The following is a 15425-nucleotide window of genomic DNA, read 5'->3' on the forward strand; positions in this document are numbered from 1 at the left end:
ATGTCAAGGGTAAAATGAAGAAGATGATGGAGAAGATAAGGTCTGGAAGTAAGGGAGAGAGGAAGCCATAACAAACTGATTGTTGTAGAAGGTGAGGCACCTCAATAGTCATTTTCCTTGCCATTATTAGGATTATCACTCCTCTCCAATAGCACGACTTCACCATAAGCTCAAGCAAAAAATTTTCTCACAACTATGCGTGTAGCCCTATTAAAGGGATAGGACGCATGCAGATGCAATTACTTGGATGGGTTAACAGAAAGTGGGAGCGAGAAAGCATGGAATATATGGAGACGGGTTATGAGAAAGGTTGAAGTTGTCAAGACAGGTTATAGAGAAGAGAGGAAGAATTACAAATAGGGTTTGTCATTCTGAACAGGGGACCGGTCTGACCTGAACTGACCGCGACTGCCAATCCATTCGTGCCGGCTGCAACCCCACCCCCCCTTTCCTGATTCACGCCGACCGTACCCGCCCCTCTCTTCCTTCTTCTCTTCGTTCCTCTTTTTTTCTTCATTTTCTTTTTCTCATGTGATTATTTTATTTGATTCATTTTTCTTCATTCACTTTCATCCTTCCTTTATTCTTTCTTCTTATTTTCTTGTTCTTTGTTGTTGAATATTTTCATTTACCTTTGTTTGTACTTTCGCACTCATCTCTTCTTTGTTCAGCTTCCTTTTTCTCGTCTTCCGCTATTCTTCCTCTCTTACTCTTCTATTCTTTTTCTTCCTCTTCTTTTATTCATCCTTTCTTCTTCTTTCCTTCTTTTTTCCTATACTTTCACTATTATTTCTCTTCTTTTCCATGCCATTTTTTACTTTTTATTCATTGACATTGACAGTAATGGTAATTGATCGCGGTCTAGTCATGTATCAACATGACTATACCGGGATCAATTAACATGACTGGACCAGGTTCGGAGCAAAGTTTAGATGAGGTCCAGCGCCTTTATAGAAACTTGGACCGTACTATCATGGGACCGTCAAACCCATAGATAGAAGTAATGATGGAAGCGGGTGGTAGAATATTCAAAAGGGTTAATATCACGGTACAGCCCAAACCAGGTCGAATGTCTGCAATCTAACCTTAGCTTTTTTTTGGTACGGTACATCCCAAACTCACTAAGTCGTCTACGATATATCCTGGTGATGACATGGAGTCCATCGTGGTTGCCAGGTGGATCTCCGGCCAGATTTTGACCTAGCGGAACCCACCTGGCAGCCACGCTGGATTCCACGTCATCACCGGGATATGTCGACCTGCCAAGGGTTTTCCGATAAGAGAGAGAGGGGCATTCTATAGAGAGAGAGAGAGAAGCGGCCTAGAGAGAGAGAGAGAGAAGGCGAGAGGTTCTAGAGAGAGGCGTTCTGCCGGACTTTGGTCGGGTCTCTCTAGAGAGAGGCGCTCTAGAGAGACCCGACCTCTCTCTCTCTCTAGAAAGAGAGGTGTTCTAGAGAGAGAGGCGTTCTGCCGGACTTCAGTCGGGTCTCTCTCCCTTTCTCTCTCTACAAAATGCCTCTCTCTCTAGAACACCTCTTGTTCTCTCACTAGAACCTCTCTCCTTCTCTCTCTAGGCCATCTCTCTCTCTCTCTAGAATGCCCCTCTCTCTCTTATCGGAAAACCCTTGGCAGGTCGACATATCCCGGTGATGACGTGGAATTCAGCGTGGCTGCCAGGTGGGTTCCGCCCGGTCAAAATCTGGCCGGAGATCCACCTGGCAGCCATGATGGACTCCATGTCATCGCCAGGATATATCGTAGACGACTTAGTGAGTTTGGGATATACCGTACAAAAAAAAAAGCTAAGGTTAGATCGCAGACATTCGACCTGGTTTGGGCTGTACCGTGATATTAACCCTATTCAAAAATAATGGGCAGTTGAGAGAATTAAAGAGCCTATAGAATGAGAGAAAAATTAGGTGGAGGAGAGAAGTCAACGGAGAGGGGGTGAGAGAGGGCAGTCTTATGTATCATAAAGTAGGCCCCAAGTTTGACAAATGAGAGAAACATAAAACAGGTTCCAGTGCCGAATTGGCATTTCCAGGTAAGCATCACACTTAACAGATAAGGCTCAGATAAAGAGGCTAGGTCATAGCGACCTTACCAAATGTTCCACTATGTGGGTCCTAAATCTCTCACGATATTATTACAAGGTCAATCACCGGCATAAAACAACCAAAATCAATCCGACGAAATAACAAAAAGCCAAGTAAAAGAGGATATTATTAGTATCCACTTGACAATTTAGAGGAGAAACCAGCCTGTACTGGCTCACCGAGAAAACAACGTCAAATCGTCCCGATGAATGGTTTCCGCAGTTCTTTAAGACAATTTATGTGATTAATTTTCTGTTTTAAATGGAGTCGTTCTGCGTTTATTCAAAAACCTTTAGAGTTCAACTTCTTATATCAACTCGACAATGAAGAAGCGGACAAGACGAGCCTTTACTTGTTCGCCTTCACACGACCAAGTCAAATCTTTCGTAATCTCTTCTCACTATTATTAAGAAATGAACAAGCATACATTTTATGGTTGAATACATTGACATAATAAATGAATAGTGCAGTTTTTCTCTGGGGGAAAGAGTCAACGAAAATACACGAGTAATGATCGGAGATCGCAGCAAATGGATCCATGTGCGGTGACATATTTTAGTGCAAGTCTGCGCATTTTCTTGATGAGCTCATTTCTTTCCTTTATCTGACTGATATGGTTTGGGAAATTTTAACGTTCATCAAATAAAATGATATTTCAGACGCTAACTCAAAATGATTCGAACAAATTTTAGACAATCATAAGCATTCGACGGAGTGTTCGAGCACAAGGCATTTGTTTTTATATGCATAGCATTGTTATAGAATGACTCACAATCATTTTGGTTCTTTGTTATAGAATGACTCATCTATCTTTCAAGACGAGGAGTATCAATCACAAGGGTATCCCATAACAGAGTGGTATTAGGTAAAAGTTACTTGACAGGCCCCCCTTAAACTGCACGAAGGAAGGTTCATTATTCTGCATTAAACTTCAGAAAAGAAGAAGAGAAATGGCAGGCCTCAAGGGACAATACACAGTTGATTTACATCCGGGGACTTATGATTCACAGACTCTGTCAATCTTCCTTGACCGCCCCGAGAATGTAACCCCCTCCCTGTCTCTCTCCCACTGCGGGGGGGCAGTAAGTTCCCAAGAGCATATCCCACGTCGCGAGGAAGTGAAGCGAGTAGTTGTACTTGAAGCCGTAGATCTGGTGATGAACGCTGTGGAAGGCGACGTTGTTGCGGAGAAATCTGTGAATTGGATTCCAGTCGGGAAACCACAGGCCGCAGTGGTCGTCCACGGCCTTGATAGACAGCAGGCTGAAGAGCAACGCCGAAGTCATGGGCGACATCCCGGACACGGCCATGGCGACTGCGCCGCTGAGGTTCTGCCCCACGAACGCGTCGAAGAGGTCGGTGTACTGCGCTCCGTAGGAGTAGGGGACGAGTAGCCGGTGGTGCAGCGCGTGGAAGTTCTTGAAGAGGAACTCGTTCTCGTGCAGAATTCTGTGCCAGAAGTACTCCCACGCGTCCATGATGAGCATCGCCGTGGCGATCTGGCCCGCCACTTGAAGATATCCCGCCTTGGCCTTTGGTTTCACCGCGTACCTCCCTATAACCTGCGTTAATGCAGTCCGTTATTCGCCTAAGACGGTGACGACGCATCGAACGGAACGGAACAAAAGGCACGAAGGCTTTCGTGCCGTTTCCCTTCCGAGGTTAGGACGGATGGCATTCGTCCTCGAGCCTCAACCTATAGAGTAAATCAGTGGTGCCCGAAGACGGAACGGAAAGAAATGCGCGACGGGTTCATTCGCGTTTTCCGTTCCGTCCTCGAGCCTTGGATCGGTTTGCATTTCATGCCCGTCTCCGTTAAAACCAGCGCAAGAGCAGTACTCGTCGGTCGAAGATGGTAAAAAACATGATCGGGAGTCGGCCTGTTTTAAGGACCATGAAGTAGAAGACGGCGAGGGCTATCTGCGTGGCGTGGATGGCGAGAGTTCCCAGAATGACTTGTTTTCGAGTGGCGATGTTCTTGGTCTCTATCTCGTCGAAGTGAAGCCGGTTCTCCTCCCGCGAGTAGACGAAGTATTCGTAGATCCAACATGCTACCCAGTAGACGGCGATCGGAGCGAAGGCCGGCAGCAGCGCCTCCATCGTTTGAGCGTTGCAGTTTTCTGATGGTTATTGGTGACGCTCTGTGTGCGCTTCTTGCTAAGTGATTATAAGCATCTTTGAGGGCCACCGTAAAACTACTTAGGGCGACCTTTATAAATTCACCAGTTGAGCGGTCAAGTCTGTTGTTGGGGCTTTCCTGCATTTTCATTATTAGGCTGTATAGTAAATTCAGCACGCCATGGTCATAAGATTTGGGGTAAGGAGATAAGATTCAACCAACAAAAGAATAGCGATTCGAGTGATTGTAAACGACTACAAGGGAGCTCAAGAAAATAGGGATGAGCGACGTTGTTTTTTGGGGTTTTGGATCGGTAAAATGCCTCTCAGGGTCTGGGTCCAGCATATCACTAACGAGTAATCCGTAGTTGTTAATCCAATCTTAATTGGAGGGTGCAAACTCGAGTAATCCTTATGTCCACCGTCCTCTTTGTCTGGATTTATTAGCCTACGAATAACAAGTACTCCGTACTTTTTAATCAAAATTTTAGGTGGCTGTCACCATCCCTCGCTACTTGAGTCAACTAAGAAGCTGTGATCCACGCCGCAGTTTTCAATGTTTTCCTCCATAGTTAGTACACATTCTTGCTGTCCATAATTTTGCGAAACAGACAAAAACATTTGGTGTCAGAGTTAAATTGAACGATAAACTGGTTGGAACAGCTAAGGTGTGGTTAATCTTCTATACCGCGGGAGATTTCGTACTGTTTCATCTAGGAATATTCAGGCATGGCTTGGCATTGAATGAGTCTCATTTACTAGCTCAAGTAACTTTATTGCACCGATTGACTCTTCTCGGTGGACTCATTGTACAACTTGCCAAACCCTCAGACCTCTGCTTTTAAAGTCGGCTCGACAGTTCATATGTCAGCCTGTAATAGGTCAACTCAAAATGCAATCCAAATACTTTTTCATCCTTTCATGGAAATTAAATGATGAATGGCTTTCCCTTTGATGCGTCTTGTAAAATCCACGAGGTTATCGTGGTAGTTGGTAACGTATCATATCAGGCTTCTACTGACCTCCAAGCAAATGATTTTTTCCCCTATTTTTATTTCTCAGTTTATTTAGGGGAAATACTACGAAAAGGCATAAACTTTAGTTTTTGTCAACGGGGCAGCATGAACTTTCATGCTTGTCTAAAAAATAGCAAGGACGAATGAGAAGACGCAAAGTGGCGTCTTCCTTTTTTTTCCAGCTGCGGTCTAACGGTGACGTGGATGCCTCCGTGGCACCCAGGTGGACTCCACGGTGGCATCCACGTCACCGTGTGACCGCCGACGACGCCCGGCTCCGTCCCCCACGCCGCCGCCCGTCTCCGTCCCCCGCCGCCGCCCGCCTCGGGCCGCCGCCGCCGCGCATCTCCGGCCACCCCCGACGACGCCGACGGCGGACGGAGAGGGGCGGCGTCGGCGGCGGACGGAGGGGGGGGGTGTCGACGGCGGACGGAGAGGGGCGGCGTTGGCGGCAGGCAGGGAGGTGTGGTGTTGACGGCAGATGGCGAGGGGTGGCATCGGCGGCGGGCGGAGAGGGGCGGCGGCGACGGCGGCAGATGGGCGGCGTCGACGGCGAATGCCAGCAGGCGGTGTCGGCGGCGTCCAGAGACGGGGGGCGTCGCCGGACGGAGACGGGCGGCGTCGGCGGCGGCCGGAGGCGGGGGACGGAGAAGGGCGGCGGCGGGGGACGGAGACGGGCGGTCACACGGTGACGTGGATGCCACCGTGGAGTCCACCTGGGTGCCATGGTGGCATCCACGTCACTGTTAGACTGCCGCTTGAAAAAAAAGGAAGACGCCACTTGGAGTCTTCTCATTCGTCCTTGCTATTTTTTAGACAAGCATGAAAGTTCATGCTGCCCCGTTGACAAAAACTAAAGTTTATGCCTTTTCGTAGTATTTCCCCGTTTATTTATGTGACTTTGTCACTTAAGACATCCAGTATTTCAATGTTTCAAGATATGCCGCAATTGGAAAGTCATAATACGAAGTACAATTCAGGCATGTTTTTACTGAATAATATACAATTGGAACGCCAATTTTAAAGATTAAGCCATGTTGCCAATACAGCAAAGTTTAATTTTAATTCATTTTGTAGCATGCATTCCATTACTACTAAATGGCATATCTCAGTTCTCAGTTTATGAGCTTAGGGTGGAAGCCAATAGTAGATTTGAACAAGCTTTTAACAAATCTTTTCATTATATTTTGGAACTGACCTTTTTATTAATGTTATTATCAAGTTGTATGTATAGTTAGAGTAAGGTCGTCTCCACAGGGACTGGCCTTTAGGTATATATTTAATTATTGAGTTGTTATTTATTAAGATATATTAATAATACTAAAGATAATAAGAAGAATTCAATAATTAGTAAGTAGAGGGGATATTAGTTTAATAAGATAAGTCATTTAATAAGAGAAAGAATAAGAATAAGTAGCTAGATATATATATTCAGATATATTAGGAGTAGAGTATTAATTTTATATACTAAGAAGATAGGTAAAGAGAGAGTATTAAGTAATTATTAACTATAATGTTGTACTAAGTATAAGGAAACAGGGATATTAGTGAGTGAACAGGTAGTAAGAGAAATTAGGAAGTATTTATATAACTATAAGATAGATTTTAAATTATAGACTACTACTTATATAAGATAACTGTTATAGGTAAGATACTGTTATAGGATTACTGTATGATTTTCATATATTTTATATGTCTATTTATAGTTGATTTCCAGAATTACAGGGCCGATTTAGTCGAACACCCGAGAGGTGTTCGGCCAAATGCCTGTCAGGGGGTCGAAGAAGAGATATATAATATAGTATTTAATTAATATTAAGTTTTTTATATGTGTTATACAGATTTTAAGAGAGAATATTGATTATAAGGGTGTTTCTATCGATCGCCTGTGAGGTGTTTGACAGAATACCCGAAAGAAGACGGACGAGGGGGTAGATTGTGTTTTTATATTTTTCTAAGGCTGATAAGTGTAAACATAGGAAAATCAAAGTATATTTATTGAACACGTGAAGTGTTCGATGAAATGTCTAAGAGACGTTGCGGTAACAAAACTCTACAAAACTTGATTGATCTCATTTCTAAACAAAAGCATGCACTCAGAGTACCATGAAATATAAAAATCAGTTGAAGAAAATTGTGAGCACACCTGAATTGCCCTGATTCGATGAGCAAAGGTGGCGGTGCTGATCGCCATCGCCTAACTTCGGTATGTGGTCTCCTTACTCGTCTCCTCCATGCTGATGCAAATCCAGGGTGACTCAGCTTCTCTTCGGCACCATCCAGAGCTCCAAGAGCGGTTGGAGGGTTGTCCCGCCTCTCTTTCTGTTCTCATCACCGCCGGATGGGATCTCCGTTGCCGTGTGCAAAATGTTCAAAGATAGGACTTATAGGGGCATTGGGGGCCCCTTTAACGGCTTAGGAGGGATCCCTTAGGCTGTTCGATGGAGGGGGGTGGCCTTGGGGATCCTCCCGGGCCGTTGGATGGCCGCTGGTTCTCCCTCGTCGACCGAAAATGGCCTCCGGCCAGTGGGGTCGATGGCCTGGGGCACGAGTGGACGTAAATGCCCCTGGCCGTTGGATCCCTTTCATCTTGGTCCAATGGCTGCGATTAAATTACAGTTGTGGACCTGGATTAGTGTGGTATACCCTATCACTACCACGTAACTGCCCCATCAACATGCTGAATCAGCTGCCTCATTGGCAGCTTTTCTTCTAATTCACCCACTCAAAGGGGCCCGCGATCCTCGTCATCACTGCTGGCCAATAGGAATGCTTAAAATAAAAATAAAAATGTTTCAACGAAACAGAAGAGATCCCACCGTCCGATCATATTAAAGAAGATCGGACGGATGAGATCGCATCCGTCAACTTAAAATGGCTCAAAAAAGACATCGGCTTTGGGTGGGTTGTCTCGAAGCCCGGTCGTGATTTATTTCTTGTTTTCCTTAGATCGCAGCCCGTCGGGCCGCGATCACATTATTTAGTGCCCAGGCCCACTGTGACTAGCAATATAAGGGACTTCTGATCCCATATTAAAGGCTTTAATCTAACGGATCGCTATATTATTTAGCGCATGTTACATTTCGAATTGAAACGCCTTACCTCTTGATCGTGCTACCGGACTTCCTCATTAAGCCTCTCCTATCTTGGATGTGTGGTGGACATTGGCAGCCTGTCAGGCGCTGTCCTTTGCCAGCTGCGGGCTGGCTTGAGTCCTGCTCTCGCTGGCCTGCGGCTGTCTTGGGCCCATGCCCTTGGTAAATGCCTTAGCTGATCCAATCAAGCCTTTTTATTTTTTGTAATTATATATCCTATTTTTATTAACTTTTCCCTATTTGTTTATTTTCTTAATTTCTTTAACTTCCTTTCCTTCCTTGCAATAGCATACATACTAAATAGAGCATTAGAAATTTCAAAAGGTCTTAAATATATTTTTGCTAAGAAATTATTGAGTACGTTAAACATGTGTAAAAATGACACTAATCATGCATTATGTTATCATTTGCTCAATTTAATGCATGAAAGACAAAATCCTATAAAATTATGACAAGATACATATGATACGTACCCAAAATGAGCTTAAAATGTGTACATTTACATGGTACATTTTGGGTCTGTCACCAACGCGCGCCATCTCTGTGTCGCCAGGCCCAGTTGCCCTCGTGCCTGTCACCACTCGCGCCAGCCACGAGTATTTCTTCATGGACTACAACACCACGGACATTGGGTTCAGCCCATACAGGTTCCCACGATTCCCATTTGTTCGCTTTTGAGTTTATTTCTTTCAGTGTCGTTGATGTGTGTTCCTATTGCCATCGAATTCAATACTATTAAGTTAGGATTAGCCACCCCTTTTAAGAGAGGTAGTTTAATTCCTTATGATACGACTAGTCACTATCAGTAGGGGTTTGGACGCCTCAGGGTATTAACAACATCCCTCATTACTTAATCATCTAATTCATCCAAAGGGACGTTGAGGAGTCTAATTTTGATTAATCAAACTCCGCCACTTTATTGGACGTCGAAACTTGTCAGTGCTGCCGAATATCATTTCATTAATGTTACAAGCACATTACATTATCATACGCGCAACATTGACCAAATCTTTAATTTCCATGTTGTAACATGAGCCGCTCGATCCCGACCATACCGTGTTACATCATATACTCCACCAATGAATATTTAACGAGATGTTGAATGTGGATGGGCTTACTTCCTACAGTGAGTTGACTGCATGAACAGTAGGGGCCACAACACTTCACAACGGTAGTAGCCACAGGTGATCCTACATGCAACTAATATTCTTGCTTGGGCTTTATAGAACCAAGACCTTCTTTTGTATTCAACTTCGGGCCACCCACAGCCTTCTTTTCTATTCAACTTTGGGCCACCCAAAGCGTTGGTTTTATGTCAATCACTTTTGAGTAACATGGCTGTAGTTCTATCCAAAGATGAATAATGTGACATATTAAAATTAAATTAATTGTAATCAGACCATTAGAATAAAAAAAAAAAAATTAGTGACCAAAACACCATGGACTGAACAGACCAGCCATCACTTTGGTTTCTCAAACTGAAATAACATTAAATGATTATTTTTTTGATTTACAAAGCATTATAATGTATAATGAACAACTTAGGTGAAACACTTGACCGTAACGTAATTTATTCTACGAATTTTACACGAACGACAGATTATGAGTTTAAGAAAGTAATGACATAAAGGCTCTACTAAAAATTTTCAAAAATCATTTGTCCTTTTTATAATATTTAGGTGAGCAAGTCCCTTCACATGATGATAAGTCAACTATTCGATTGGCCTAAATCAGATATGGATAATTATTTATATGTTCATCAATTTATTGATATAGCCATTAAAGAATATGAAGAGTACTAATTCATTAAATAGACTAGTAAATATGCCTATATGGTTAAGCACACAAGGATTATTTGATATCACATGATATATTTAAAGTCACAGATTTTTTATGAAACAATTTGGTAAGAATAAACTAACCTAAACTCCAAGGTGATAAAAGTCAATGTAAACCTTTGTTGTCTCTTCCCTCCTTTTCTCTCTCTTTTTTTTGAGTGTCCTCTCCACTTTGGGATACTAAAAAATTATTCAGATATTATTAGATTAATTGTGTTGTGAATTTTGAATAAGACAATGATTTATGTGTACTGAAGACTGCAAAAATAAGTCTAGATGCTAGATAATTGTGTCTTGACATGAGTCCTTTGCAAAAATGAATGATAGCAAGCGATTACATCAAAGATGATTCAATCATCACTATGTTTCAGGTTTAGTTTTTGCTAGTTTAATTTTATGGGATATGACCTAAGATGTGGATGAATTATGTTCTAAAAATCTTATTTAATCTAGACTATTAAATTATCTGAAACAAGGTCCACCTATTTATTGAATAATATATAGATATCATAGACTAAATTATTTTCTGATACTGCTTATGCCAGTCCTTATTGCAGTTTGAGGGTATCCAAAGCAGGTTCTTGATATTCGATGTCTTATGCAAGATAAAGATGCTTCACCTCGTTAAACTCTGTTCCCAATCCTCCTCTTATTCGACGTTAGAGACATTATGTAATTGATTCACAAGGACTACATGGGTACAGTAAACGGCTGAATGTTCCGTTATTCCAACCCTCACATATATTCCAATTCTTTCATACATACTGATATTAAAGTATAGTTAATAATAAATGATCACTTACTTAAATTTCAAGAAAAATAGTTATATACATAACTAAGTATAACTATCTCTTTCAGTATAAGTTGTTTTTAGCTATCTCCTTACTTGCATATTTTGTCTTATTATACCTATATTATCTAATATATTCATCAGAATGGAATTTATGACCTTTTAAATATGTGTGGAGATCACCAAAGATAAGGAAATATATTTACCAGTATTTAAAAGGTCGTAAATTCAATTCTGATGAACAAACTAGAGGATACAGATGAAAAAAAATAAAATATCTCGATCAGACTAATGGTCATTAATCCTTCACTGAGTCTGTCATAAACATCTTGTGCAATAACATTTTCTTTTCTCTATGATTTGACAGTGTTAACATGTAAGCTATTTAATCATGCATCAAATGACCAAACTCTGTATGTTATTTCTTTTATGAATGGTTGAAATGAATTTATAGTTTGAGAAAAAATGCAAGATACTTATCTTAAATCTTCAAGTAAGAATCTTCATACCAAGGTGGCAGACAATAGAAGTATCAAGTCTCAACGTTGGCCTCCTTGCAAATACTTGAATCTTGTGTATTCTAAAGCACTAATATTCTGGATGATTCTGATCCATATAGATGCTATCCATAGCTCTTCTTTTCCAAACATGGTTACGAAAACCACCAAGTGCTAACCTTTTAGATCCGGGTTACATTAGCTATGAAGCAAAAATATGACTTGTGATGATGTTATAAAGAAAACTGGTAATAAAATTTCATAAATAAAAGGCATTTTCACTTCATCAGAGTGTCTGATCTATTGCTTGCTCTTCGTAGTTGAGATTTTCACACTCTAAGAGAAATAGAATATCTCATCTGATTAATCCTAAATCTGTCTACATATTATCCAAAAGTGAAAGAAAAAACTCTGTACTTTTCCTGGATGAGTTTAATTTAAAAGAGGACAAGAAGATAGGAAAATTTCACTAATATTGAACAATGAGCAGGAGCAGAGTGAAGAAACGACAGTGCGACAGCAAGAAGATTATTCCCCTAAAGGAGACAATGAAGCGTTACAAAGTAAAAACACGTCAAATAAATGGTATATGAAAAGAATAATCAATAATAGTGTAGAAGTAATAAAAGAATGAGAATCTCCACAGTATTGAAGTGATTTTGTCTTATGGATAAGTCAATCGAGGTCAGAGAGGAACAAGCTATACTCTTGCAAGGGACCATTGAAGTACTCCCAACTTAGACAACAAAGGCCAGTTTATAGTCCTAGTTCCACTACCTATGAAACTTATCATAGGTATGTTCCCTATTTTGGTATGCTAACAGAGAAATAATTATGGAAACCAATTTTACACAGTCAATGATTATGAAGATTAAGGAATAATTAAAAACAAAAAAGAGTCTTAAGTTTTTAAAATGGAACAATTTCATTTGCTAAATCTTATATCTTCTCTTTATTATCTTCTATTGTTACTTTACCTAGCAGAAGATCTAAACTTTCACGTCTCCTAGTCGTACATCTGGAAATAAGATATCATACAACTTCAGTTATTAAAAATATCTATATTCCAGAACCATTCGTTCCATTTCTCTTTGTTCAAGTTCTAAGGTTACATTACAAACTCAATTCATAATTTGTGAATGAACAATAACCAAAATAATTTGAAGTCCCAACACATTTTTTCCCACTAACAAGTGGCAACAATCAGATAAACTTGGTTAACAAACATTGTTATATTCTATTGGTTGACTGGCCAAATATCCATCAAACGACATCTTCAAAGCCGAAGCACACGTAAACTTGCTTCTCCTCATAAACTCACACCTTAGATTGCTTTTGCTGATAAGTGAATCCCATTCGTAAACTAGGGTCTAACATAGTATGTTTTGTCAGATTTGAAAATGACCTAAGATGCTTGTGTTTCTATCACATTTTATCTCATCATACCTAGTCTGTTCTACAAGATTCGAGAGTCCCATCCTGGCATAGATCTGGGATAACCCTTCATGGGTGACTTAAGGAGAAATGATATACCAGCATTGCATCTTTGATGCAGTCATCAATTCTCCCAACTGGCCACAATTAGTGTGAGCAAACAACAATGAGGAACGCGTGGCTATGCTTCTATTAGACTGATTCTGTTATACTTCCTAAGCCTGGTGCACGAAGAGTGATGGGAACATATATCTGCTGATTCAAACCCTTCATTATTAATTCAAAATTAAAAAAATAAAGGCCCTTCCATATTAACAAAGAACCTATACCAAAGTTTCAATGCTTTGTGGCTGGTATCTCAGTCATTCATTTATGCTCATAAAGTTTTACCTTCCCTTCCTATTTGGGCCTGAATTCAGAAAGGAAAGGTTGTAACCCCCAACATCATAGTTCATATCCATATGCTATAATCCTATGAGCTACACTCCCCACTTGTCTCTTGTAGATTTGTTCGTAGAAGTCCCCTTTAAGCTCTGCTTTCTTATTCTGGGTTAAGAAGATGTAAAATCGTTTTGTTTCTGTAAGAACAGTGCACTCTGAGGTGTTAAGTGGGATAGAAAAGATTTCATAATTCAAGGTTTGAATAATAATTAGTTTTTTATAGGAAAGGCCTACTTCGATGTTTTACAATTAAAATATCATAGTGCACCCTCATAAGGCAGATCTCCTATCAACTAATCAGTTGCAAGAGCAAATGTCCATTTAAGTTACATCTTGTTTCCCCAAGTAGATTGATTGTTTCCTTTCATTCATGCAATACCAACAGGAACTACTTTACTAATATCCAAAGGTCTCAAGGAACTAACAAAACAAAAATGAAGTATCCACTTCCATAGATACCATTACAACTATATCTAGCCTTTTTTCAGTATGCTGCTACACAAGAAAAGAACCACCATGAGCAGAGAGAGAGAAACGAGTGGGTTGTGGTGATGTCAGAATTGGCACCTATTTTAAGCATTTAGTTACTTGACCTATGACTCTTTCTTCCCTACCTACTTCACTTAACTTGCCTATGTAACATTTTAAAACCTTATTTTAGTGTCCTCAGATGTAAGAGATTGAATTATTCCTTGGTGATGATTAACCTTAAAGGACCTTTTAGTAAAATACTTTAATCTATGTTTTGATGAACGCTCAAACTAATGTCTGCCTTAATAAAAGGTTGTGATCAAGCACAATAGTTCCTTAGTCAAGTAGTTGGCTAAGTGTGAGTGAAGATCAAATAGCCATCCACAGTTATATTAATAGACTAAGTTAGACCATATGGTGAATAAGTCAAATCATTGAATTAGGACTTGGATTTTCTATGACATGAGCATCAATATATTCTTTCACACTGTTCAAATATTTGACCTAACTTGACCTCATTTCATTGGTTTAATATCTTTATCAAATTCATTGTTACTACCTTTGCATACTTAATGCTGAATTTATAGATGATTTAGTGAAGATCATTTATATGAAGATATTACTATCCAATGGCATGTGTTGAGTAAAATGGTGTGGTAAACATACCTGAAAATTTTCAGATTACTTTAAATCTGAAATCATTGGAATAACGACTAGTTTTTACTCTTAATGCTTGAGCTGTGTTTTGAACTTATGGTAAGATAATAAAAGGATTACGTTTACATATGTCAAATAACACTCAATACATACGAGTGTTCATCTCTTGATAATTTACGATTGTGCCCTTTCAGATTTCGAAGTGCATAAATTAAATTTTGAGCCCTAATTTCAAACTCCCCTTCCCCTTGCTCTCTAAAAATCACACTTCAAAAGCTAGAGAGATCTTTCACTCCCTGAAGAAGTTTTCAAGCAGTTTTCCACCATTTATTTTAGAGTATATTTGTTTATAACATGAATCAGACTCCATGGAACTTGGAATCCTTTTTATGGTGTAGGGTGATAGAAGATTAAAAGGAAAAATGGATGGCTTCTGAATTTTGCCCGTCCTTGACACTTGTGATAAGTTTGGCATTTTAGTATGTGATGGATGGCCATCTGGAAGACTAAGCCCAAGCTTAGTAGCAACCACATCATGGAGCATGAGCCAACTGAAGAACAAGAGTTTCAAGTATACGGCTTCACCACCGGTCTCAGCATATATTTTACTTTCTGTATTATGTCCTTATATTTTTATTGGGACCTCCATGTTTTCGGGCTCTATCGTCTTTCCTTGTGTTTTTTCAAGTTTATCTGGACCATTAGGTAATGTCTTTATTTTAGAAATTTCCCCTAATGTGGCCCATTAGGGCGACCACCCTTAGCTATATCCGGGATGATGGATATTATGTGACTGTCAAGCCAATCACAATACCATGTTTATTTAAGTTTATTACTGTTCTGTGTGATGTTTATAATGAAGTCCATGAACACGTGCAATGACTTAGTGAATTAAAATGAGATCATAACACAGTGATCACTAGTTTTTTAAACATGTATTCTAAATATTCCTATTCGAGGATAGTTGAGATG

The 15425-nt window shown here is 40.2% G+C and overlaps 1 protein-coding gene across 2 annotated transcripts; it reads right to left on the reverse strand.

The window, feature by feature from the left end:
• Positions 1-2957: 2957 nt before the first annotated feature.
• LOC144706971 (sphinganine C4-monooxygenase 1-like) lies at positions 2958-4272 on the reverse strand. 2 transcript variants are annotated; one of them, XM_078580073.1, is made up of 2 exons: positions 3936-4272; positions 2958-3658 (listed from the first exon to the last, which is right to left on the reverse strand). In XM_078580073.1, exons 1-2 carry the CDS (start codon positions 4194-4196, stop codon positions 3113-3115), a joined length of 807 nt encoding a protein of 268 aa, XP_078436199.1. In that variant the 5' UTR covers positions 4197-4272; the 3' UTR covers positions 2958-3112. The 2 variants fall into 2 exon arrangements, with proteins under 2 accessions (XP_078436199.1, XP_078436201.1); XM_078580075.1 differs by having other exon boundaries at positions 3990-4268.
• Positions 4273-15425: the final 11153 nt, after the last annotated feature.

This window comes from Wolffia australiana, chromosome 8 (genome assembly GCF_029677425.1).
Source record: "Wolffia australiana isolate 7733 chromosome 8, ASM2967742v1".
Taxonomy (NCBI): Eukaryota; Viridiplantae; Streptophyta; class Magnoliopsida; order Alismatales; family Araceae; genus Wolffia; species Wolffia australiana.